Source organism: Lithobates pipiens, unplaced genomic scaffold, assembly GCF_037356315.1.
Source record: "Lithobates pipiens isolate NorthernLeopardFrog02 unplaced genomic scaffold, aLitPip1_a1.2 Scaffold_13, whole genome shotgun sequence".
Lineage (NCBI taxonomy): Eukaryota > Metazoa > Chordata > Amphibia > Anura > Ranidae > Lithobates > Lithobates pipiens.
Window position 1 is genome coordinate 459,307,029 of NW_027507718.1, and position 26,534 is coordinate 459,333,562.

Here is a 26,534-nt window from a genome sequence, read left to right on the forward strand (position 1 = left end):
GACCTAAGGGCCTGGTATGCCCATGGATGGGGAACCAATGCCGGCTCTATTGTCGCTTCTTTCTCACACTGGCTGCAATAGGAAAATGTGACATTTTCCTATTGCAGCCAGCGCAAGATGTACAGTACCCTGTCACCGAGAACAAGTGCGATGGGATCGCGCTGGAAACACAATCTCGCGGTCAGGTTCTGTATTTTTAAAAAAATGATATACAGTATCAGCTCATTGGACATATGGACATATTTAGGTAGGATTGCAAAATATAGCCAATGCTAAGCGATATGTCCTAAGCTTGGAGTAAGTAGATACAGGAGAGACAGCTCCTCAGCATCCTATCTTCATTTACACTCCTGCATCGTCCCGACAGCTATCTTCAGGGTCTGCTCCTCTTTCTTTTGGGGCAGATTGCTGGGGATGTGTTTCAGGGATAACATAATGTTGAATGATATCCTACACAAAAAGAATATACAGGTAGTAGGTATAGAAAAGAATCACCCCCTTTTAAAATAATCACATTCTATTGCTTTGCAGCCTGAAATGAAGACATGCACATATTTTGTTTTATCCAAATGTATTTACTCAGTACAACTTATAGTATCCAAGCGTGTGTGTAATAGATATATATAGATATATCTATCTATCTATATCTATATCTCCAATATAACACCAATATGTCAGATAAAAAAAAATAAAAATCAAAAACAGAATCACTGAGTTGGAAAAAGGATCACCCCCCTCCAAAAAAAATCACTTGTGAACTCAATCAGGTGTAGCTAATCATTTTCTCAATGGCACAAAAAAGCCATTTGACTTCCAACTGTGATCAGCTTTGGTCATTTTGTTTCGCTCAGTATGAAAAGAGCTTTCCTGGAGCATTTCTGTCCCTGGTAGTGCAACTGAAGCGCACAATCAGTTATGGTTGGCAAGGCACTGTCAAACGATCTCCAGGATAAAGTGATTCTTTTCTATTCCCACTGTAAGATGGTAAAGAGAACAGTAGGTCGTAGATTCCAAAGCTAGGGCAAAGCAGAATATGGCATAAGACACTAAGGCCATTTAGGTGATTTACAGGCATTTTAATGCTAAAAACAGCATCTGCAAATTACCTGTAAAGCACCTCTCCTGTCACTCCAGTGTGAAAGCTGAGTGCTTTCACACTGGAGCGGTGCACTTGTGGAACGTTAAAAAAAAGTTCTGCAGGCAGGATCTTTGGGGCGGTTTAGGAGCAGTGAATACACCCCTTCCAAAACACCCTTGCCATTGAAATTAATGGCCAGTGTCGCCAAAGCATCTGCAAAGTGCTTTGAGGGCGCTTTTAACCCTTTTTCGTCCACTAGCAGGGGTTAAAAGCTCCCCGCTAGTGGACGAAAAGCGCCGCTAAAAACTGTAAAGCGCTGCTAAAACTAGCGTCACTTTACCGCTAACGCGAGTGCCGCTTCAGTGGGAAAGTGGCCTAAGAAAAGACAAAATGACTTAAAACCGTGTATCGGGTTTTATTGGACACTGTGGATGATGTAGAAAAGAATGTAATGGGAGGACTGGTCAGAACTGCTCTATAAATGGCAGCTCTGTTATAATACGTATCCCTTTTTCTCTTGAACAGGAAGCTCATATCTCAGAGGAGGAAAGCAAGCTGGAGGAGGAAACCTGGCAGGCACGCAGTGACTTCCAGCAACAGCTTCTTTTAGACCTGACAGAAGCCAATCACGGGATTCGCCAGCACATGGAGCATGCCATAGGACAGAGCCTGATACACCATGCACAGCAGGAGGCTGCCAAGAGTATGATAGAAGAGAACAGTGAATTTAAGGTGATGCTTCTGTTCAACCTCCCTGTCGGTATTTATTTATTTATTTTTTCAGTGCAGCAGGTAATAATCTGCAGCACTTATCTGTGTATTCTGATGATGGGGAAATCTCCCTGCTGTCAGAATACAGTGAAACAGCAGGGAGGATTCCTGCATCCATGTGGTTTGGAGAATCGGGACAGTTTTTTCATACAACCCGCTGGCTGACTGTGTGGCCAGCTTAAGTGGAGCAACCTGCCAGCACACTGCAGAGTTGGGGTAGTTTGGGGATAAAACGAAGAGCTGTGTGCTGAAACATGAGGGAGCTGCAGTACTTCCATGCCACTGACAATTCTGCTGGTAGTTTAGCTCAGTGTTAAATTTGTATAGTAGTGAATACTTTGGTTTGGGAATCACTCATTAGGAGATTTATTCCTAATTGTGAAGAATCCACACTAGTGATAACTTTGTATTTTTTGTAAAAAACAAAAATGAAGGTTTGTACAAAGTCAGCAGTATCGTGATAGAATTGCTCACTTCTTCAGGGAGCTGGAAAAACGTTTTTGCAGAAGCTACGTTTTCAGAATGTTGGCAAAGCTGTCCAAGAACTGGTGAGCTTTGCAACATCTAGATATATGCCAGTGAGTCCAACTAATGGAGATCCCTGTGATGGGATGACGGTGCTTTTGCACTGCTCCTGAATTATTTTTTAACAATTTTTTTATTTAAAACGACAAAATATATTAACCACTTGACCTCCGGAAGATTTACCCCCCTTCATGACCAGGCCGTTTTTTGTGATAAGTCACTGTGTTACTTGCGAGGTCGTGCGACATTACAATACTATTTGTGTCCTTTTTTTCCCTACAAATAAAGCTTTTGATCACCTCTGCATTTTATATTTTTTACACTATAAACCAGGGATCTGCAATTAGCGGACCTCCAGCTGTTGCAAAACTAAAAGTCCCATCATGCCTCTGCCTCTGCTTGTGGCTGTCAGAGTCTTGCTATGCCTCATGGGACTTGTAGTTCTGCAACAGCTGGAGGTTCGCTAATTGCATATCCCTGATATAAACAAAAAAAGACCAACAATTTTGAAAAAAATAAATATTTCTTTAACTTTTTGCTATAAAACAATAAAAAAATGTAAAAATATCGAATTTCTTTATCAATTTAGGACAATATGTATTCTGCTACATATTTTTGGTAAAAGAAATCCCAGTAAAGCCCCGTACACACGAGAGGACTTATGTCCGACAGACATCCGAAGGAGTTCTGCCGGAGTTCCGACAGAGTTCTGATGGACTTTTCGACTGAGCGGACTTGGCCACACACAATCACACCAAACTCAGACGGATTCGAACGTGATGACGTACGACTGGACTCGAATAAGGAAGTTCATAGCCAGTAGCCAATAGCTGCCCTAGCGTCGGTTTTAGTCCGTCGGAATAGCATACACACAAGCGAATTTTTCGGAGGAACTGGGTCCGGCGGAGTTCCGTCGGAAAAATTTGAAGCATGTTCCATTTTCTAAAGTCCGTCAGACTTTTGCAAATCAAAAGTCCGTTGTAGCCCACACACGATCGAATAGTCTGACGGAATCATTCCGTCGGACTTTGGATGTTGAAAAGTCCGCTCGTGTGTACGCGGCATAAGCGTATATTAGTTTGTGCAAACATTATAGTGTCTACAAACTATGGGATATATTTATGTAATTTTTATTTTAATTTTTTCATTTTTTTTAACTAGTAATGGCGGCGATCAGCGACTTATAGCAGGACTGCGATATTGCCGCGGGCAAATCGGACACTAACTGACACTTTTTGGGAACCAGTGCCACTAATACAGTGATCAGTGGTAAAAAAAATATTTACTGTCACTGTACGACACTGGCTGGGAAGGGGTTAACATCAAAGGTAATCAAGGGATTAAATGTGTTCCTAGCCAGTGCTTGTGTACTGTGGGGAGGTGCTTTTACTAAGGGAAGACATAGATCTGTGTCCCTGCTTTGCAAGAACACAGGATAAATGCCTCCCCTACTGACAGAACTGCGATCTGACTTGTTTACGTAGGCAGATCGGCTTTCTGCCACTCTACCTAATGATCGTGGGTGCAGGCGGACATTGAGTCCTCGGTACCCACAGATCGGCTTCCGCTGGGTATAATCACAGCAGGAGTGGGCTGCTGGCGGTGCGCATGCACACCCCATGATAGGTATGTGATCCTGCACAGCAAAGCCACCTTGTAACTAATACGGTCGGCAAGCGATTAAAATAATACAAAACAATTGCATTCCTTAAAGCAATATTAAAGATTTGTCTATTTCTTTAAGTAACAAAAATGTTATGTTATACTTACCTGCTCAATGCAGTGGTTTTGCACAGAGCAGCCCCAATCCTCCTCTTTTTAGGCCCCTCGCTGTCGCTCCTGGCCCCTCCCTACTGCCGAGTGCCCCCACGGCAAGTAGCTTGCTAATGGGGGGGGGCACCCGAGCAGGCTTGTTCTCGAACCGCTACTCTGTATGTCTATTCACACACAGAGCCATGGCTCAGCCCCACCACCTCTCTCTCCTCATTGGCTCACTGGCTGTAATTGACAGCAGTGGGAGCCAATAGCACCCGCTGCTGTCTCAGTGAATGAGGAGGGAGAGTCCCTGAAGAGCTGAGGCTCTCGTGCATATCGATGGATCACGACTGGGCGCAGGTAAGTATTAGAGGGGCTGAGGGGACTGCTCCACAAAGAAGGTTTTTTACCTTTTGCATAGAATGCATTAAGGTAAAAAACCTTCTGCCTTTAAAACCACTTTAATACACAATAATGCCCTCTGATCCAAATATACAGTAGATTTTTAATGTGTACAATATGATTGTCCTTTAATGCATCATTATTACATAATAAATACAAAAACAAGACACAATAAGATATAAAGCAAATTATATATCCAGTGAGTCTGCTTGGTTCAATACCTTAGAATCCTTTACAGATTAAAACTGACATTGGATTATATTCTGTACTAGAAGATGTATATTGCAAGGGGGTGCTGATGCAAGTGCAGTGCTTCTCCCACTGCTCCTGAATTTAAGTCCGAGCTAAAGTCACATTATTTACCTCCTCTCTAGTGGTCTGGGTACATCTCCAGCATGTGCTGGTCATTGAGCATCTTCATTGGCTGATGCGGGATGATGTAACTCTTGCGCAGGAGTCAGTCATCTGGCACACAGGGACTGTGCCTGCAATGTAAGCTGTATGTGTATCCCAGTTTACATTCCTCGGAAGACTGTGAGCAGGCAGGTAGGTGCATTTTATTTCAGAAGAGACATTAGGGTTGATTTAATAAAGGCAAATCCACTTTGCACCACAAGTGCACTTGGAAGTGCAATCGCTGTAGATCTGAGGGGGACCTGCAAGGAAAATAAAAAACAGCATTTTAGCTTGTACATGATCGGATGATCTTCCCCTCAGATCTACAGCGACTGCACTTCCAAGTGTACTTGTAGTGTAAAGTGTATTTGCCTTTAGTAAATCAACCCCTATGTGTGTCTCTTCTGTGATAATAGCATGCCTCCTCACAGTCTTTGTAAAATGTCTTCAGTTCCACTTTAAATCGATTTACAAAGGTTATCTTTCCATTGTCCTAAAAGACATCAATAGACATCAGACTGGTGGTGATATGCTTCAACTGCATTTGATAATTTAAAAAAATCCTATTGTTTACACATATAAAGAGATCAGTTAAAGGGATTATGTTCCTCATTTCCCTGTGATTTCAATAGGCACTGCCTCTTTTTGATTAATACTGCAATGATGAAAGTGAACATGAATCACCTTGACATGCATGTAAACATCTAACACATCGCTCCAGATGTCAAAAGGCCCATGGTGTTCTATTTTAGGCACTGAACTCACTCTGGATGGTGGAAATAAATAATTGAACGCAGTCCAGATGGTGTTTTTGTATTTGGTTTAATTGAAATCGAGGTTTCGGACAGGATTTTGAAGGGACTTTTCTGCCCTAACTTCTCCTTTCTCGTGCTGAATGCAGCTTGTTTTCTGTATTTAATGTTTCCAACTTTGGATAACAGGAGCGTCTGCTGGAGGCTGCAGTGGAGAGTGTGTACATCTCAAGCAGTAATGTGAACAATCTGGTTCAAAGCTACTATCAAAACACAGAGCAAATCTTAAAGGATTACGAAAAGGAAAAGAGTAAACAGTTAAAGGCCATAAAAGGTAATGTATTGGTGGAAGATTGTGTACAACTATTCTCTAAGATCTATTTAGATTTATTCTTGTCTAATCATCATTAACCCCTTCACGCCGACCATATGCAAATATGGGTCCCCACTGGATTGGTCTTTTTTTCCATGGGGTCGCATATTTGGGTATCCCTTTTGTGCTGGGAGCACGGCGCACAGCCCACTCCCAGCACAGAGACTGGAGTCCCACCAAGAGCCGTTCTAATGATTGGGACTCGGAAAGTTCGATTTTGGGTCACCTGATCACTGTGATAGCCTCTAAATGGCTTTGACAGGGATTAGTCACTGTGAAGCCTCCCCCCATGTTTTCTGTCTGTGTGAATGAATGAGAGAGATGCATGGTATCACTCTCTGTCCTTTTGAGAGATAGTAAAAAAAGTGTGTAAAAAAAAAAAAAAAAAATAATAATAATAATAATACTAATAATTAAAAAAATACCTTGATTTAGGGTTTGCTCTAGGTCAGTGCCAGGGTTAGTTTTGGGTCAAAGGTCAAGAGTATTTTTATGGGAGAAGCAAGAAATCTACGTACAGTTACTAATTTGGGCCACTTTTCCTTTGATAATAAAAATTAATCGGGAAGATATCCATTACCATTTACCACTAAATGAAAGGCCGCTTTGTCCTGAAAAAACAAGGTATAATTCACCTAGATGCACAAAGTAGTTGTGATGATATGTACGGTTTTACTAACACATGTCAAAATTGCAAGGCATTTAAATTTGTTTTACCCTTAGGCATGAAGGGGTTAAAGTATAACTAGGGGCATTACTTTTTTAGTTATGGATAGAGTGGAGAGGGATTAGAACCACTGTCAGTTTTTATTGCTGTCTGTGCCCCCATTAGGGAGAGTCACCCTCTATTTTTTTCAGTGACCTAGACATCAGGGGCTTCATAGCTGGTAATCCAGGACTGATTCATTTTTATAAAAGTCAAACGTTCCACAGAGTCTATGGACAGACGCATTCTATGATCAGTAACAAAACCTCCTGCAGCACTGAATGTCCGTTCTGAAAGCATGCTGGATGCAGGGCAGCCCAACAACTCAATAGCATACTGGTCAAGTTCTGTCCAGTGGTCTATTCTCATGACCCAGTAAGTCAGTGGATCATCAGCTGGAAATTTCTCCATCTGTTTTGGCCCCGAGGTAATCATCCACCATGTGATGCAGACGCTGCCGATGGGAAGTGGAAGCTGACAGCCCTGGGTGGCGAGGATTAAAAAAATTCCAAAATGCCTCACTTAGTCGGACGCCTTCTCCAGCGCTCCTCTCTTGACCAACAGAAGACTCAAAACAAAGTGTTCCAGAACACTGTAACCTACTGCAGTCAGGAAAAATGTTCAATAAAATCCTCTTTAATGTGTCTTCAAGAGATTTTATCTTCTGCGCTCTCTGTGGCGACGGGATGAGTTCTGAGACCTTCCCCCTTATAATGGTGGTCAGGGAGGGTTGCCAACCAGTAATCATCCTTCTCCTTTATGCCATGTATTCTTGGGTCCTTTCGCAGGCTTTGAAGCATGAGGTTGCCCATGCGCCTCAAATTTGCCGAGGCTTGAGAAGCAGACTCCTTGGGGTCACTCAGGATGACAGTATCTAGGACTTCCTCCTCCCAGCCACTTACTACTCCCTAGGGTCCTGAGTTAGAAAGCCATCACTTACAGATTGATGCATGTCCTCCTCTTCTTCGAAGCCTATGAAAGTGCCAGAATCCTCCTCCCCTCTCTCCTCCTGTGTGTTCTGTGACATAGGAACAACGGTGTCTGAATAAAGTGGGCCTTGAGAGGAAAGGACGTCCTTCTCCTCCTCCTGTTGCTCTGCCTCCAGTGCCCTGGCCATAATGCCATGCAGAGTCTGCTCCAGCAGGAACACAACAAGGATTGTGGCACTGATGCATGCACTTTGGCGGCTCACCATCCTTGTGGCCTCTGCAAATGGTGACAATGCAGTGCATGCAACCTTAATGATCAGCCATTGGCATGGGGATAAAAAGCTGAGGCAGCCTGAGCCTGTCGTTGTGCCATATTTGCACAGGTACTCGTTGACGGCCCTCTGGTGCATGTATAGCCGCTGCAGCATTGACAAAGTTGAGTTCCGCCTGGTGGGCATCAGGCAGTTTACGGGCAGGTGGATTTCCCACTGAATTTCAGCCAACCAAGCACTGGCTGTGTATGACTGCCTGAAATGGCTAGAGGCTCTTCTGGCCAGCTTTAGTACATCTTGCAACCCTGGGTACGTGCTTAGGAAATGCTTTACCACCAAATTGAGGACATGTGCCAGGCATGGCACATGTGTCAACTTTCCCCATCTAAAGGCGGACAGGAGGTTTGAGCCATTATCGCACACTACCATTCCTGGCTCCAGCTGCCGTGGTGTGAACCACCTCAGGGGTACCTGATGTTCATAGGACAATTCTGTAGAGGAGGGCATGGTGGTAGCGGAGGAGGAGGGGGGAGAGCTCACAGGTCTGGTCATCATCACCACCTGCTGTATGGAGATGTTGAGGCACAACAAGCTGCAGCACCGAGCCCTGTCCTGAATCCTTTCGAGTTGCAAGCAGCGTTACCCAGTGTGCTGTGAACAAACTATATTGTCCCTGCCCATGCTTGCTGGACCACATGTCAGCAGTAAGGTGGATTTTATGGCTGACTGCCTTGCCCAACGATGCCAGAACATTCCCTTCCACATGATGGTAGAGAGATGGAACGGCCTTGTGTGAATAGTAGTAGTGACTGGGAACCTGCCATTGTGGTACAGCACATTGTGCGAATTCATGGAAGGGGGCAGAATCCACCAGGCTGAAAGACAGAAGTTGGAGAGCCAACAGCTTTAACAAGCTTGCATTTAGATGCTGGGCAAGTGGGTGACAGGGACTGTATTTTTTTTTCCCCCCACTGCAGCAGATGGGGGCAGAGAAATGTGCCGACTACAGTCTACAACTGGTGGTCTGCTGCTGGCAGATGTGAGATGCTAGGACCTGGGACACCCTGTGTTATGCCATCATCCCTGTCAGTGGAGGCTGCTGAGAGATAATGACTCGGTATAGCAGGGCAGACTGAAGTGGGTAACGAGGAGGAGGAGGGATAGATTTGTGCCCCTTTTGTGTGGCTTTTAGGTGCTCTTGCCAACAGGCTGAGTGGTTGGACGTTAAATGCCTTGTTAAGCATGTGATACCCAAATGGCTGGTGTTTTTGCCACGTTTGATGTGCCTGAGACACAGTTTGCAGATAGCAACAGTGCAATCTGCTGCAGATGTGCTGAAAAAGGCCAAGACAGCAGAGCTTTGGGGAGTGGGCCAGGAGAATAACGGCTGCAGAATGTGATGGAATAGGGTGGCTGCTCTCTACTCTTTCTTGATGTTGGCCTCCTTGGGGTTGTGCCACCTCACCTTCAGTTTCCTCCTCTGCTCTATCTGACACCCAAGTCGCATCAGTGATCATCATCACCTCCATCATCATCATTACCACATGAAATAACTTGGCAATATGCTGCGGCTGGAGGAAACATGAATGCTAATTTGTCTACCAGTGTTCTCCCCTCTCTCTTGGCTCATGTTCTTGTCATCCTCAACCTCAGAACCAACATCTGAATCCAGTAATGGCTGGGCATCATCAAGGCACAAGTGGCTGATGCTGTGGTCAAAAAACTCAGCTGACTCCTCCATGGCTGATGTTGGGGCTATGGCAGGAATAGATGTGGACAAGGAGGCAGGTTTATCCACTCTGGCACTCTTGTCTCTGCTTGTGTGACAGAGGATGAGGAAGGTTTAGTAAGCCAGTCCACCACCTCCTCTGCATGCTGTGGCTGGATAGCACAGGCAAACTCACTAAACAGAGGAAATTATGCCCTCCCATCATGTACACCTTTGCCTCTGGACACATTTGTTCCTGGCACCCTCCCAGACATTATTGGGAGGGAGGGGGCGTGTTTATAAGCAAATGTAAAGAAGAAGTGGAAATCTGTACGTTGATTCACTTTAATGTAAAGTGGTGTTTGGTGCACTTTAATTTGAGTACTCACACTACACAGACACACTCCAGAGATACACTATAATATACTGCAATATAATGCGTTAATGTTCAGTGACACACAGAACTATATGGCGTTAAACCTGGCAGTAAAGCACAAAAAACGATATGGCATTAAACTGCAGTGACGCACACAGAGGTAAATGGCATTAAACTAGCAGTAACGCACACACAGAAGTAAATTACGTTAAACTGGTAGTAACGCACACAGAACTATATGGCGTTAAACTGGCAGTAATGCACACAAAACTATATGGCGTTAAACTGGCCGTAACGCAAATGGTATTAAACTGGCAGTAACGCAGCACAGAGGTAGATGGTGTTAAACTGGCATTAATGCAATCAGACGGTGTTCAACCGGCACTACACTGAAACTTTCTGAGCTGTCCCTACTCTAGCTGTACACTATGCAAAGCGGGGGATGATGGTCCTCCTCACTACAATCATACTATCCCTAGACTGACACTAAATTAATATTCTACACTGAAAATTGAAGCAAAATAGCACAGTATAGAACACTAACTAATAGTACTGAACAGAGCCCTGTTCTATCTCTCTCTCCACGCTGAAATCACACTGAAAATGGCTGCCATTGAAAGAATACTTTTATACTGTGGGGTGGGAATGAGCCATGATTGGATAAAGTCATGATGACAGTGTCCAATCATGACTCTGACAGCACTCTGTGCCCTGATTGGCTGAAGCTTTCACTGCTTCAGCCAATTGGGGCTTGCAATTCACTGTTGAGCGCCGCAATGCATTGTGGCCGGTTTGGGAGGGCGAACAAACAGTCGAAAGACCCGTTTGTTCGGATGTTCACCGAACAACGAAAGTTTGGCCCAAATTTATGCTGGGGCAGAACCGTTCGCCTATCCCTAGTAACAATCATTGATTCCCTCACTTTAGAGGGATTTCCTCTGACTTCCTGTTTTGTTTTTAGGACAGGAAGTGAACTCTTCCTTATGGGACACCAATGGCAAAAATAAAACCGACAGCGGCTATAACCCTCCTTTCCTCTATCCAAAAAAAAAAAGGTTTTCCTTTAGTTCAACTATAAAGTGGATATATGGGAACAATAAAAAAATGAAGCAGTCTTTCAATAGCATTAACACAGAAGTTTGACTTTTCTCTGTAAAATAGTTTAACTACCTGTTGCTTCTGCCAATTCATACATTATTGTTCCACTTCCTTTACCAAACAAAACTCTGCAGAGGGTGCCCACAACAATTGCCTTTTGTTTATATAGTTTAAACTTTTTATTTAAAAGAGAAAAAAAAATACTATTTCTGTAACTGCAGTGTTAAAGTGTTACTAAACCCAGGAGACTGAAATTACATTATTTTAGTAAATATAAACTGTTAAATACCTTTTCTCATCAGCATTATATAGCCTTGTGACTTGTATTGGTGTCCAGCCAAGCACTGGTTAAAACTTGTAGGGGGAGTTTTCTGACTGTCCTATGAGCCTTCCAGATCCCTGGTCCTCTGTATGGACAGTGCTGATTGGCCCTGTGCTGATCACATGCACTTTCCCAAGAAAAAAACCTCTCTAGCAAAACATACCAAAATGAGCATTTGCAGAGTGTCTCCAATGACTCTCTTCTATCAGGAGATAAATTGGGGACTGTGGAAGAAGGGGAAGATCAGAGATGCCAGAATCAAACAGCCTTTTTATACAATGCAGATTAACCCCTTAGGTTCCAATAGGTTCCTTTAGGTTTAGGTGAGAATAGCAAGCATGCTTTACTGTATATACACACAGATTTGACTGTTGTGGGTTTAGTAACACTTTAACTGGAGTTTTGCATTAAAGCGGTAGTAAACCACTGTTTTTATTTTTAATCCTGCAAGGCAATACCATAATGTGCTAGTATGCATTCACATACAAGCACATTATGGGACACCGTAAAACGAAGCCCTCTAGCAACGCACTGTCACTGCTGAAGGTGCTTCTGGGTTCACAAACTCTGGCTGTGGGAGTGGCTGGAGCCGCAATGACATCACTCCCACGTATGTGCGTGAGAGCCGCTGTTCATGGCACAGGATTCTGATAGAACGACGCTGGTATGCTGTTCCTTCAGAGCTCATGCCGCAGGGACATCACCGGCTGCATCAAAAGTAAATATCTCCTAAACAGTATATTTACTGTATCTAATAGGTAAGCCATACTATATTTTAATTTGTTTGCTTCTTACTTGAAGTCCATCAAAAAGTTTATCTGAGAACACCCTGTCCAAGGTATTAATGCTAATTTGGATCAGGCAGCACTACGCCCAATGTGTGACAAAATCCCTATCACAGCAGCTACTTTTAACACATAGGGGTTGATTTACTAAAACTGGAGCACTCAGAATCTGGAGCAGCTGTGTATGGTAGCCAATCAGCTTTTTAACCTCAGCTTGCTCAATTAAGCTTTGGCAATAAAACATGGAAGTTGATTGGTTTCTTTGAAGAAGTGAGCCTGATTTTGCACTCTCTATTTAGTAAATAAACCCCGTAGATATGTAAATATATATAGAAAATAAGTGCCCGTTCACACAGGGGCGACGCGACTTGCAGCGCGACTCAGACGCGACCTGCACACGACTTCAGCGGCGACTTGCAAAATGACTTCTGTATAGAAGTCAATGCAAGTCGCCTGAAGTCGCCCCGAAAATACTACAGGAACCTTTTTCTAAGTCGGAGCGACTTGAGTCGCTCCTATTAGAACGGTTCCATAGTACAGAACGGAGCGCGACTTGTCAGGCGGCTAAGTCGCCTGACAAGTCGCGGTAGTGTGAACGGGCACTTAAGCAGTGCCAAGTATAAATATTACGGTGAAAATATAAAATATTAATAGTTCAACACATGAAACAATGTGAAAAAATAAAATATAAGCAATCCCAGTGACATCAATTTAGCATGTTCAGGGCTTCACCTGTCACAGAAGCCGGCCTGCGTTTCACAGTAGTACAGCCCAGTAATCAGCAAACCTGAAGTGACGCCAATGCATTTCCCTCAGTTGGCTTCCTCAGGAGGCTGGATCTGGATGGCAATGTTTCCCTCTATAAGCACTAAATAATTAACCCTTAACTAGCGAAAGCTGCAGGGTGGGAGAGAACTGCCAATATGATCTGGCTTCTCTGATCCCTCCTGTCATAGACAAAAACCACACACACACAGACAATCGAAGAAAGCCAGTTACAAACAAGATGAACAAAATTAACAAAAAGCATAATATACATTGAACATAAGGTAGACCACCATGGTGGTGCCTGTATGAAACAGTTACAAATATGGAAATGAACAAAATGCGGTCTAATGGCTATCAAGCTATAACGGCAAAGTGTCGAGTAGAGTGATTGAAATTGGACTTAACAAACAATGTGATATCCATTCAAGGGTTGCGAGCTTAATCCGTGCTATTTTATTACTGAAACTTTGTACGTTAGTTTGTGTCCAGTGACCAATAGTCTGTCATACTGTGGGTTAATCATGGAAGAGGTGGTGAGCTGTATGAGCACAGCACAGTAGGTCTACCATGAAGTAAGTCAAATTTTTATATTTATAGTGTATGCATTTATATCAATGTCTATATTAAGACGCATTGGTTGCATGGTTTTTAAGTCATATATCCAGCTGGTCTCACCCTGCGATACTTTTTTCATCTTATTAACACCTCTCTAGTAGTTCTCAACCTTATCAATCCCACAAAAAATAAGTCTCCTGGGTGTCCCTATTATGGTGAATTCTGAAATGATTTGATTTGGCTATGTTTTTTGTAGCCCTTTTTGATATTATTAATGTGTTCTCTAAGTCTTCCCAATAGTTTTCTAGTTCCGCCAATATACTGATAATGACATGGCCATTTTAGTAGATAGATTACATGCAATGTATCTCATTAAATAATTATTTTTTAAGTTTTACCTTTGACCATGGAACAAAACATGTTTTTATTTGTTCTTTATCATTAACTCACTTACGGTTTGCCAATTACTTGGCTTAACTACTGTGGAACGCAGGCCAGCTTCTGTGATAGGTGAAGCGGCTGCAATTCCCTCATACTATTGAGCATTGATTGTCTGTGCCAACAGGTTTAAGGCACCAAAAAATGTGAGTGTGTTGTTTTGTTTTTTATGCATTTTAATTAAAGGTAATACAGTTTACACAGTTCACTGTGGATGGAGCACCAATGAGCTTTCCATTTAGAGTAGAGCACCATGTGGAACATAGTGTTTTTTTTGTCACCAGTTTGAAGCTAATTTAATGAACTATTAATTCTATTTATAAATGGTGCACATTTTTTGTGGCTAATGGAACGGACACCATGGCGGACACATCGGACATTTTTGACACATTTTTGGGGTGGCAGTGTAGGGGTTAAGTGTTCCTAGGGGTGTGTTACTAACTGTTGGGGGCTGGGCTTTCATTTAGTGAACACTGATCTCTGCTCCAATCACATGGAGCAGAGATCAGCGTCACTAGTTGCTAGGCAGAATGGGGAGATGCTGTTTACAACGGCATCTCTCCGTTCAGCCGCCCCATGAGACGATCGCGGGTATGCCCGCGGCGATCGAGTCCGCGGGACCCGCGACCAGACTCACGGGGGTCCCGACTAGGGATGAGCTTTGAGTTCGAGTCGAACTCATGTTCGACTCTAACATTGCCTGTTCAGCGAACAGTGAACAATTTGGGCAAATTCGAAAAGCCGGAACACCCTGTACAAGTCTATGGGAGAAATCTAAAGTGCTAATTTTAAAGGCTAATATAAAAGTTATTGTCCTAAAAAGTGTTTGGGGACCTGGTTCCTGCCCCATGGATCAATGCAAAAAAAGTTTTAAAAACTGCCGTTTTTTCAGGAGCAGTGATTTTAATAATGATTAAAGTGAAACAATAAAAGTGTAATATTCCTTTAAATTTCGTACCTGGGGGGTGTCTATAGTATGCCTGTGAAGGGGCGCATGTTTCCCGTGCTTAGAACTGTCCCTGCACAAAGTGTCATTTCGCAAGGAAAAAAAGTCTTTTAAAATCACTTTCAATTGTCGGCTCCCGTAATACAGAGAACACTCAATGAGTGTTCTCTGTATTACTGAGCGGACAATTCATTCATTGATTAAAAAAAAAAGCGTGGGGTTCCCCTAAATTCAATTACCAGGCCCTTCAGGTCTGGTATGGATATTAAGGGGAACCCCGCATCAAATTTAAAAAAAATTGACGTGGGGTCCCCCTAAAAATCCATACCAGACCCTTTATCCGAGCACACAACCTGGCAGGCTGCAGGAAAAGAGGGGGGGACGAGAGAGCGCTCCCCCCTCCTGAACCGTACCAGGCCACATGCCCTCAACATTGGGAGGATGCTTTGGGGGTCTATGACCCCTCAAAGCACCATGTCCCCATGTTGATGGGGACAAGGGCCTCATCCCCACAACCCTGGCCGGTGGTTGTGTGGTTCTGCGGACGGGGGGTTTATCAGAATCTGGAAGCCCCCTTTAACAAGGGTACCCCCAAATCCTGCCCCCCCCCGTTTGAAATGGTAAGGGGGTACAAAAGTGCCCCTACCATTTCACAAAGAAAGTGTAAAAAATGGTTAAATAAGACAAACACACTTTTGAAAAATTCCTTTATTAAAAATTAAAAAAAATAAAAAAAAGATTCCAGTGGTGCTAATCCACTCTTGATATCCAGCGATGGATGATCATCTCTCCGGGGTCCAGCAACAGGTGATTTTCAGTCCAGCGCAGTCCATGCATGCATCCGTCTTCTGTCTTCACCGAGGAGACACTGCGGGGATCCCAGCGCTGACGTTTCTTATATTAGGAAAAAGCAGGTTTCTGTTACATCAGAGAGGGGCGTGGTTACCCATACGTCATGGGGAACCCCTGGCTTCCCTCACCAGCATCATAGGGGGCGGGGTCAGGTGACGGGTGGCCCCGCCCTCCTAATATAAGAAACGTCAGCGCTGGGATCCCTGCAGTGTCTCCTCAGTGGAGACAGAAGACGGATGCATGCATGGACTGCACTGGACTAAGAAATCACCCATCGCTGGATCAGATCAGCCATCGCTGGACCCCGGGGAGATGATCGGCGCGCTTGCGATGGCAGGGCGGCAAATTTAAAGGGACGTACAGGTACGCCCATTTGCCTGCCGTGCCATTCTGCCGACGTACATCGGCGTGCGCTAGATGGGAACCGGTTAATAATGCGAGTGACATACCGTATCATATGTCATTTTTTGTTTTGACCAAGGCTCAACTGGTTCTGTGACTACTTGTAAATATTGTGAGACAGTTGAATTGTATGTGAATGGTTGTTTGTTGCATTTGTATGTGTAGCATGAAACAGCTTCCCTTGCATGGTTGGCTCTGTGTTGCTCTCTCAATATCCCTCGATATTGCTTGAAGTGACTTCTGAGCTGGTGTGCAGCAAGTGCCCAGCTGTTAAGCTGCTGTTTCATCTACTTAAGTCAGAACACCTGCAGCACGAAAGCCAAGGAGAGTTTATCGAATTTCTTTAAGAAAGGTATGGGGGCTGCTATTGCTGGCCTCTTTGAATTGGTAGTTGGCCGAATGTGTCCTACTTCAGTTGAAGTTTAATACACAAGACAAGTGTGCTGTAAATGAGTTTTAGAAAAGTCTCGGGCATGGATCCGCATGACAGCCAGGAAACTAGCATTCTCAAAATGAGTTCAGACATGGCTCTATTATTCTGTCATACCAGAGACCCTTTAATTCTATTGAATTGTTTAAATCAATGTTTGTAACATGATTTGTATAGCTTTCTGTTGACCACATATTTTGGTATAATTTTGTTGTCATTGTGTGTGGCCTAAGAGATGAGAAATGTTGGGATCTCTACACACTACACATTCATGGTAACACTCGCAGAATGCGAAACTTTATAGTTAATGAATGCTAGTTATTTTACTGTCCAGCCTTAAAGGAGAAGTACAGCCAAAGCTCAGGATAACAGGAGTGCAGTTCGTTTTGCACTCCTGTGACCCAGCTGAAGTCCGCTCCCTGCTGATGTCACAGAGTCAGTCCAGGCTTTGTGTCATCATGACCACGGAGTCGGGATCTGCCAGATACCTGGACTGACACCCAGCTCAGGCTCTCAGTGAACCCCATACTTCTCTTTTAAGCTGGCCATAGATGGATAACATATCAAACAAAACCACTTAAAAAAATCATATTAAAATTCGTAGGAAAAATTCTCAGAACATTTATTATCGTTTGAAAGAGGAAATCAAGAGGAACATGGTTCCTCTATGGTTTCCTGGGTCACTGGGGAAGCTACCTGATTGGATGCTGCAACCCCATGTGACTCTAGTAGTTGGGTCAGGCAGAGGCTATTTAAGAATTTGACTCCCAGGCTTGGCACGTATTCCAAGAGTGGATAATGTAGGGACAGGTCACCCATCTGACTGTCTCTTACTCTCTCTCTTTCCTTTCTTTTTTTTTTTCTTTCCCCTTTTGCCTGGGCATTATTGCAGATACCTAGAATGCGATAGACATACCCTTCACTTTTATGATGGGCCCCTTCCAACTTTCCGGAACCAGGAGAGTTGGTTTTTGATTGATGTAATTTGGGTTATGCCGTCATGGCTTTGTGGAACGTTTTGGGGTCTGTATGGTATTTACTCCTGTTACTTTACTGTCACGTTTTACGAGATCTATTTTTGTATATGCTGCAATTGTTTCTCTCTTTTCTTTGTATGTGTAAAAATGTAAAATAAAGAAGTTTTAAAAATGAATTTGTTCATCCTGCTCCTTCAAATTTTCTTGGAACTGTGGACAAAAACGAACTTCGATTTGACCCCACTAATAACTAGAAAATGAATGAGCTTTCTTACAACCTTCTTCTCCCAAGAATTTTCATTTGAAAATCTACCCTCCTATGGTCAGCTTTACAGTATCCAATGCACCAGTATATTGGAGCTGCAATTCATTGATTAAAGTTAATGTTTAGCACTTTTTTTGTCTTTTCAGATAATACTAAATTACACAAGAACCAGAAACTGACCAACAGTGCGCTCAAAGAAAAGGCTTCACAACAAGAATCGGCTCATTCTCTTCATAAAAGGTTTGTGGCAAAGAGTTCATCCTAATGTATTTTTTCCTTTGATAAGAGCTGTTTGTAGGCTTCCTGCAACTGATCATTTCCTGATGAATGACTGTGCATGCCTTGTTCTGCACTTTGTCTCAGTGTGGAGAGGACCATCTTGGTAGAAGTGCAGGGATTTGCTTCCTCATGTCACAGATACCTCCCTCATGGCTGCTGATTTGATGACTGCTGGGGTACGCGTCAGTTAGGAAAGAATGCCTGCCGCCACCAGAGCCATGATTGTCAGTTAGAAGACTGCAGGGAAAATATATGTTTAGGTTTTCTTCTAATAAAATTACCAGGATGGAACTTTGAGGGGTGGTAGGTTAAATGCCCAGAGTGCCACATGAATAGGAAAGCTTGTATCCTTTCATCTGCTCTGTTCAGTTTCTTTTGCATTGGATGGGCTCAGGGTTGTTCTATTAGCCATTGTCCTCTATAGAGGCTGACTTTTAAGCTATTCTCACTGAGCATCTTGCATATACTGGAACAACAGTGTAAATAAAAAAGAAAAATAATTGTTTGTCTTATAAATCTAGTGAGTTGTGTGCGGCTTCATTTTCTTCCAATATAAAGATATACTAGCAATTCCTTGAGCAGGGTCTTCTCATCATTACTATTATGTTTCAGGCTGATCTCTCTACAAAAGCAATTACTGCAGAAGCTCAGACTGTATGAGCAAGGCCACCTGGACTCCCTGAGACAGAAAAAATCTCTTCTACATCTCCTGGAAGGGCAGCTGGAAAACAAGCTGAAGGTAATTCCAAGGAGTGCAGATACAGTGCATTGAAAAAGTATTCATACCCCTTGACATTTTCCACATTTTGTCATGTTACAGCCAAAACGTAAATGTATTTTATTGTGATTTTATGTGATAGACCAACACAAAGTGGCACATAATTGTGAAGTGGGAGGACAATGATAAATGGTTTTCAATTTTTTTTACAAATAATTATGTGAAAAGTGTTGTGCATTTGTATTCCGCACCCCTTTACTTTGATACCCTTTGATAAACTAAAACCTAGTGGAACCAATTGTTTTCAAGTCCCCTAATTAGTAAATAGAGTCCACCTGTGTGTAATTTAATCTCAGTATTAATACAGATGTTCCGTGAAGCCCTCAGAGGTTTGTTAGAGAACCTTAGTCAACAAACAGCATCGTGAAGGCCAAGGAACACACCAGACAGGTCAGGGATAAAGTTGTGGAGAAGTTTAAAAGCAGGGTTAGGTTATAAAAAAAAAATATCCCAAGCTTTGAACATTTCATGTAGCACATTTTCCAAAATTTGTCATGTTACAACCAAAAACGTAAATGTATTTATTGGCATTTTATGTGATAGACCAACACAAAGTGGCACCTAATTGTGAAGTGGAAGGAAAATGATAAGTTGTTTTCAAAATATTTCTACAAATAAATATGTGAAAAGTGTGGTGTGCATTTGTATTCAGCCCCCTTAACTCTGATACACCTAACTAAAATCAGTAGAACCAATTGTATTCAGAAGTCACCCAATTAGTAAATATAGTCCACCTGTGTGTAATTTAATCTCAGTATAAGTACAGCTGTCCTATGAAGCCCTCGGGAGGTTTGTTAGAGAACCTTGGTGAACAAACAGCATCATGAAGGCCAAGGAACGCACCAGACAGGTCAGGGATAAAGTTTTGAAGAAGTTTAAAGCAGGGTTAGGTTATAAAAAAATATCCCAAGCTTTGAACATCTCACAGAGCACTATTCAATCCATAATCCGAAAATGGAAAGAGTATGGCACAACTGCAAACCTACCAAGACATGGCTGTCCACCTAAACTTACAGGTCGGACATGGAGAGCATTAATCAGAGAAGCCGCCAAGAGGCCCATGGCAACTCTGGAAGAGCTGCAGAGATCCACAGCTCAGGTGGAAGAATATGTCCACAGGACTACTATCAGTGGTACACTCCACAAATTTGGCCATTATGGAAGAGTGGCAAGAAAAAGTCATTGTTGAAAGCCATAAGAAGTCCCATTTGCAGTTTGCAAAAAGCCGTGTGGGGGACACAGCAAACATGTGGAGGAAGGTGCTCTGGTCAGATGAGACCAAAATGTAACTTTTTGGGCTTAAAGCAAAATGCTATGTGTGGCGGAAAACTAACACTGCACATCACCCTGAACACACCTTTTTCCAGCAGGGACAGGGAAGCTGGTCAGAGTTAATGGGAATATGGATGGAGCCAAATACAGTGTAATCTTAGAAGAAAACCTGTTAATGTCTGCAAAAGACTTGAGACTGGGGCGGAGGTTCGCCTTCCAGCAGCACAGCGACCCTATACATACAGCCAGAGATACAATGGAATGGTTTAGATAAAAAGAATATTCATGTGTTAGAATAGCCCAGGCAAAGTCCAGACCTAAATCCAATTGAGAATCTGTGGCAAGACTTGAAAATTGCTGTTCAGATGCTCTCCATCCAATCTGAGGGAGCTTGATCTATTTTGCAAAGAAGAATTGCAAAAAATGTAATTGTCTAGATGTGAAAAGCTGGTAGAGACATACCCTAAAAAGAATTGCAGCTGTAATTGCAGCGAAAGGTGGTTCTACAGAATATTGACTCAGGGGGCTCGATATAAATGCATGCCACACTTTTCACATATTTATTTGTAAAAAATTTTGGAATTTTCCCTCCACTTAATAATTATGTGCCACTTTGGTGGTTGGTCTATAACACGTTTGTCTATAACAGGGGTAGGCAACACCCGACACTGGTGCCACAAGCGGCTCTCAAAGCCTCTTTTGCCAGCACTTGACTCCCTCCCCAGCAGCGCAGGGAGATGTCAGTGAGACACTAATGCATTCCAATTTCACGCCTCACCTGCACTGAGGGGGAGGCACTGTGCCCCCACACATTGTAAAAGATGGGAAACATTGTTTGGTTTTCTAACTTTGCTGTAGCTGGGATCATCCGCTTTTGTGATGGGGAAGAGATTGGGTGCAGTTCTTCTGGGGGAGGGGGTCCCTGTTTCCAGGAGGAGGAGGACTGTCATTGGCCACTGCTAAAGGCAACCAAAGTCCTGCTAGCCCTGCACACCATCTGGAGGAAGATGACTCGCTTGGTTGCCACTACCAATCTCCGAAAGAAGGGATTTTACTGTGATTGAGAAAACCACAATCGGGTGACAGTTTGTGGAATTACTGTTGAGCTTCTGGGAACTTTGTTGAATTTATTCCTGACCTTTTGCGTCATTTACTACTGAACCCCGGCACTCTTTGTCCCTTTAAGCCACAGCAAGTATTCAGCACAATGAAAATCACACCCAACTTTTGCTGCGGCGCAGAGCACCGCACTTTTTCTCAGCTGCGGAGGCCCAACTTATGATCCTGCGCACAGGCCCACTGCTTTCAGAAGATATCCCTGACCTGTTGTTCTAGGTTCCCTTAAGGTTAACGCCTTGTTCCACTTGTTTTGGTGGATTGTTGGTTGGTTTTCACAGCTTCTCACTGACTCGGGCTCAGTGTTCTTTCGGATAGCGTCAGCCCCCTTGGCAGTGATTTTTTTTTTTTCTCCTGGGCTGGAGCACCGGGTCAATTTCCTGTGGAAGTTTGTCTGTCTTGATAGGGCTTCCTCTCTTCTGACTCAGATTTGAATGTTGGTCTTACAAATACTGAGTTACAGACAATTCCAATATATTCTTGGGTCTGTCAGTGGCTGTTGACCACTGCACATTTGGACTGCTTTTAAATGCCCCAATTGTATTTCCCCTAAAGGCAGCAGTATTACCCACTTGTCTCTAATTTTACATCTGATCCTGTCTCCGTTAATAAAAAATACAAAAATCTTTTTCATAGAGCCTATTAGAGGAGGTCCACCCCTCTGCATCTTTTTGCTCTGGCCCTTGGTACTGTATGTTTTAATAAAATGGAGGCATGATGGGTAGATGATAAATTGTACAGAGGATGGCTTAGGTTTTTATGCTTGCCAGTGTCTTATCATCTTGGATTAGCAGTATAACCCCTCTATATCTGAATTCCTGTGTGTCTCAATGGAAAATTACTTTATTGAAAGTTAAAACTTTTTTTTTAATTATTTTGTTTTCTAACCTGTTCCCTATAAGATGTTTAAAACATTGTAGGCTATTAAGTAGTTAGCACAACTTCTATTTTTTAATTGCTTTGTGTTTAAGTTATATGGTCAGTTTAGATGCAGATAATGATTGGTTAATATTTTTTTTTAACTTATCTATCACCCTTTGCTGTAGTGTATAAACACATCATGCAAATATCCCATGCTGGGAATGCTTCACATAGTGATAAACCGGCAATACTGCATATGTTACATTCATCATCTGCAATCTCTTTCGTCATCTTTTATTTCTTAACCCTGCTCCGTGTAGCTGATTTTCTGATCAATTTCATAAAAAGATCATAGAGCAGAATTTTATTTTTTTGTATAAATTTTTGTGCACATAAAAAAAGTGGTTTTCTGTGTGCACTCATTCTTGAAAATAGATTACCTTTAATGGGAGAATCCCCCAAAGTGATATTTCAATTGTGGGTGTATATTGATGACTTATACTGCCTCTGCTGATTCCATAAATACTTATCAAGGTCAGGCTAAAATAGGGGACTCTGATTTTATACAACCAGCAATCTTAGTAGTCTGTTCTGAATTGATTAAAAAACTGCTTTCACGTTCAAAGAGATAAGTGGATTCTCTCACATCTCCAAGTTATATTGGATTTGCAGAGCACCTTAAATAGGCATCAGATAAAGAAAAGGGAAACGATTATCACTTAAAATGCCGCAATATGTTACATCATCAAAGTGTATATTAAGCCAAACAAAACCGGTTTTCTATTTTTGGATGAAGTGGGAAAAGATTGGAACCCCTGTCGGGTTTACTGCTATACTGGGCTTCATTAGTGAGATTTACCTTCGATTTCTGCCCTAATGGAAGTGGGGAAAAAATACAGTAGGAACTCAGACCGCAAAAGAAATAAAAAAAAAGAATCAAAAAAGAGAAAATATAAATAAAAGCACTTTTAGTTTTGTCTATGTTGCTGATGAAGATTTCCCCTTACTTCAGGTAGATCTAAATTTGAAACCTTTCCCTATGCTACCTAAAATTAATAAAAATGTTTCGGCTGGACACACACTTTAATTCTACTCTTTTGATTTGATCACAGGCGCACTATAACCCCGTTTACAGCACTCTGCCTACGTGATGTGCCTATCTTCTTGCCTTGCTTCAGTTTGTATTGTAAAGCTGGCAGTAGGCGGATTGAAATTCAGTTGGCTCAGCATCTATTTTCAATAGAAGTCAGAGAAGCTGGAAAACTTTTGGTGATCGGTGGCCGCAATCGCTGATCAGTGTATTCTGACAGTGGAAAGTCCCACTCTCAGTCTACAAGTCTTTTGCAGACTCTTAACAGTTTTTTTTTTTCTAAGATTGCCATATATTTGGCTCCATCCATCTTCACATCAACTCTGACCAGCTTCCCTGTCCCCGCTGAAGAAAAGTACAGTGCCTTGCGAAAGTATTCGGCCCCCTTGAACTTTTCAACCTTTTGCCACTTTTCAGGCTTCAAACATAAAGATATAAATTTTTTATTTTTTGTGAAGAATCACCAACAAGTGGGACACAATTGTGAAGTGGAACGAAATCTATTGGATTTTTGAAAAACTTTTTTAACTAATAAAAAAATAAGTGGGGCGTGCAAAATTATTCGGCCCCCTTGCGTTAATACTTTGTAGAGCCACCTTTTGCTGCGATTACAGCTGCAAGTCGCTTGGGGTATGTCTCTATCAGTTTTGCACATCGAGAGACTGATATTCTTGCCCATTCTTCCTTGCAAAACAGCTCGAGCTCAGTGAGGTTGGATGGAGAGCGTTTGTGAACAGCAGTTTTCAGCTCTTTCCACAGATTCTCGATTGGATTCAGGTCTGGACTTTGACTTGGCCATTCTAACACCTGGATACGTTTATTTGTGAACCATTCCTTTGTAGATTTTGCTGTATGTTTGGGATCATTGTCTTGTTGGAAGATAAATCTCCGTCCCAGTTTCAGGTCTTTTGCAGACTCCAAGAGGTTTTCATCCAGAATGGTCCTGTATTTGGCTGCATCCATCTTCCCCTCAATTTTAACCATCTTCTCTGTCCCTGCTGAAGAAAAGCAGGCCCAAACCATGATGCTGCCACCACCATGTTTGACAGTGGGGATGGTGTGTTGAGGGTGATGAGCTGTGTTGCTTTTACGCCAAACATATCGTTTTGCATTGTGGGCAAAAAGTTTGATTTTGGTTTCATCTGACCAGAGCACCTTCTTCCACATGTTTGGTGTGTCTCCCAGGTGGCTTGTGGCAAACTTTAGATGAGACTTTTTATGGATATCTTTGAGAAATGGCTTTCTTCTTGCCACTCTTCCATAAAGGCCAGATTTGTGCAGTGTACGACTGATTGTTGTCCTATGGACAGACTCTCCCACCTCAGCTGTAGTTCTCTGCAGTTCATCCAGAGTGATCATGGGCCTCTTGGCTGCATCTCTGATCAGTCTTCTCCTTGTCTGAGCTGTAAGTTTAGAGGGATGGCCAGGTCTTGGGAAATCTTTTTGTATCCAAATCCGGCTTTAAACTTCTCCACAACAGTATTACGGACCTGCCTGGTGTGTTCCTTGGTCTTCATGATGCTCTCTGCACTTTCAACAGAACCCTGAGACTATCACAGAGCAGGTGCATTTATACAGAGACTTGATTACACACAGGTGGATTCTATTTATCACCATCAGTCATTTAGGACAACATTGGATCATTCAGAGATCCTCGCTGAACTTCTGGAGTGAGTTTGCTGCACTGAAAGTAAAGGGGCCGAATAATTTTGCACGCATCACTTTTCAATTTTTTATTTGCTAAAAAAATTTAAAATATCCAATAGATTTCGTTCCACTTCACAATTGTATCCCACTTGTTGGTGATTCTTCACAAAAAATGAAAATTTTATAGCTTTATGTTTGAAGCCTGAAATGTGGCAAAAGGTTGAAAAGTTCAAGGGGGCCGAATACTTTCACAAGGCACTGTACATACACAACATGCTGTCACCACCATGTTTCACGGTGCGGATGTTGTGTTCAGGGTGATGTGCAGTGTTAGTTTTCCGCCACACATAGCGTTTTGCTTTTAGGCCAAAAAGTTAAATTTTGGTCTCATCTGACCAGAGCACCATCTTTAACATGTTTGCTTTGTCCTCCACATGGCTTCTCCCAAACCGCAATATGACTTCTTATGGCTTTCTTTCAACAATAGCTTTCTTCTTGCCACTCTTCCATAAAGGCCAGATTTGTGGAGTGCGTGACTAATCATTGTCTCGTGGTCAGATTCTACCACCTGAGCTGTGGATCTCTGCAGCTCCTCCAGAGTTACCATGGGTCTCTTGGCTGATTCTCTGATTAATGCTCTCCTTGCCCAGCCTGTCGGTTAAGGTGGACGGCCATATCTTGGTAGGTTTGCACTTCTGCCATACTCTTTCTATTTTCGGATGATTGATTGAACAGTGCTCCGTGAGATGTTCAAAGCTTGGGATATTTTTTTAAAACCTAACCCTGCTTTAAACGTCTTCACAACTTTATCCCTGACCTGTCTGGTGTGTTCCTTGGCCTTCATGATGCTGTTTGTTCACTAAGGCTCTCTAACAAACCTCCTGAGGGCTTCATAGGACAGCTGTACTTATACTGAGATTAAATTACACACAGGTGGACTATATTTACTAATTGGGTGACTTCTGAAGGCAATGGGTTCTACTAGATTTTAGTTAGGTGTATCAGAGTTAAGGGGCCTGAATACAAATGCATGCCACATTTTTCACATATTTATTTGCAAAAACATTTTGAAAACCATTTATCATTTTTCTTCCACTTCACAATTATGTGCCACTTTGTGTTGGTCTATCACATATATCACATAAAATTCCAATAAATACATTTACGTTTTTGGTTGTAACATGACACATTTTGGAAAATGTCAAGGGGTATGAATACTTTTTCAAGGCACTGTATGTTCATCTTTTATATCATTTATCTGCAAATACTAATATCATTTTGCTGGCCTTTTTGCAATAGTTTGATTTCTGTTGTTTTTAGGAAGCAGAACAAGATTTCATTGCTGAGCTGGCTACAATGGCGAGAATCCGTCTTTCAGACAGTAGTCCTGTAACCAACAGAGTGGGACATCCAGGTGAGTTATAATCCAATATACAAGTGTTCCCATACTGGAGAAAGATGATTTTTTTTTTCTTAGCCCTAACATGTAATCTGCAGCATTGCAAGTCTCTCCATTGCTCTTCAACATTGCAAGGGAATTATGGGATTTGTTTTTCAAGTGGTGCAAAAGTGCTGCAGCCATTATAGAACAATATGTTTACTGTACAGTA

General features: G+C 42.5%; 1 protein-coding gene across 1 annotated transcript in view; it reads left to right on the forward strand.

The window, feature by feature from the left end:
- EVC (EvC ciliary complex subunit 1) overlaps positions 1-26,534 on the forward strand; it is a 161,923-nt gene that overhangs the window by 132,432 nt on the left and 2,957 nt on the right. Inside the window, exons 15-19 of the mRNA XM_077477800.1 lie at positions 1,604-1,810; positions 5,869-6,013; positions 18,028-18,121; positions 18,773-18,899; positions 26,245-26,338. Coding sequence (XP_077333926.1) covers positions 1,604-1,810; positions 5,869-6,013; positions 18,028-18,121; positions 18,773-18,899; positions 26,245-26,338 — 667 coding nt within the window. The remainder of the gene's footprint in view (positions 1-1,603; positions 1,811-5,868; positions 6,014-18,027; positions 18,122-18,772; positions 18,900-26,244; positions 26,339-26,534) is intronic.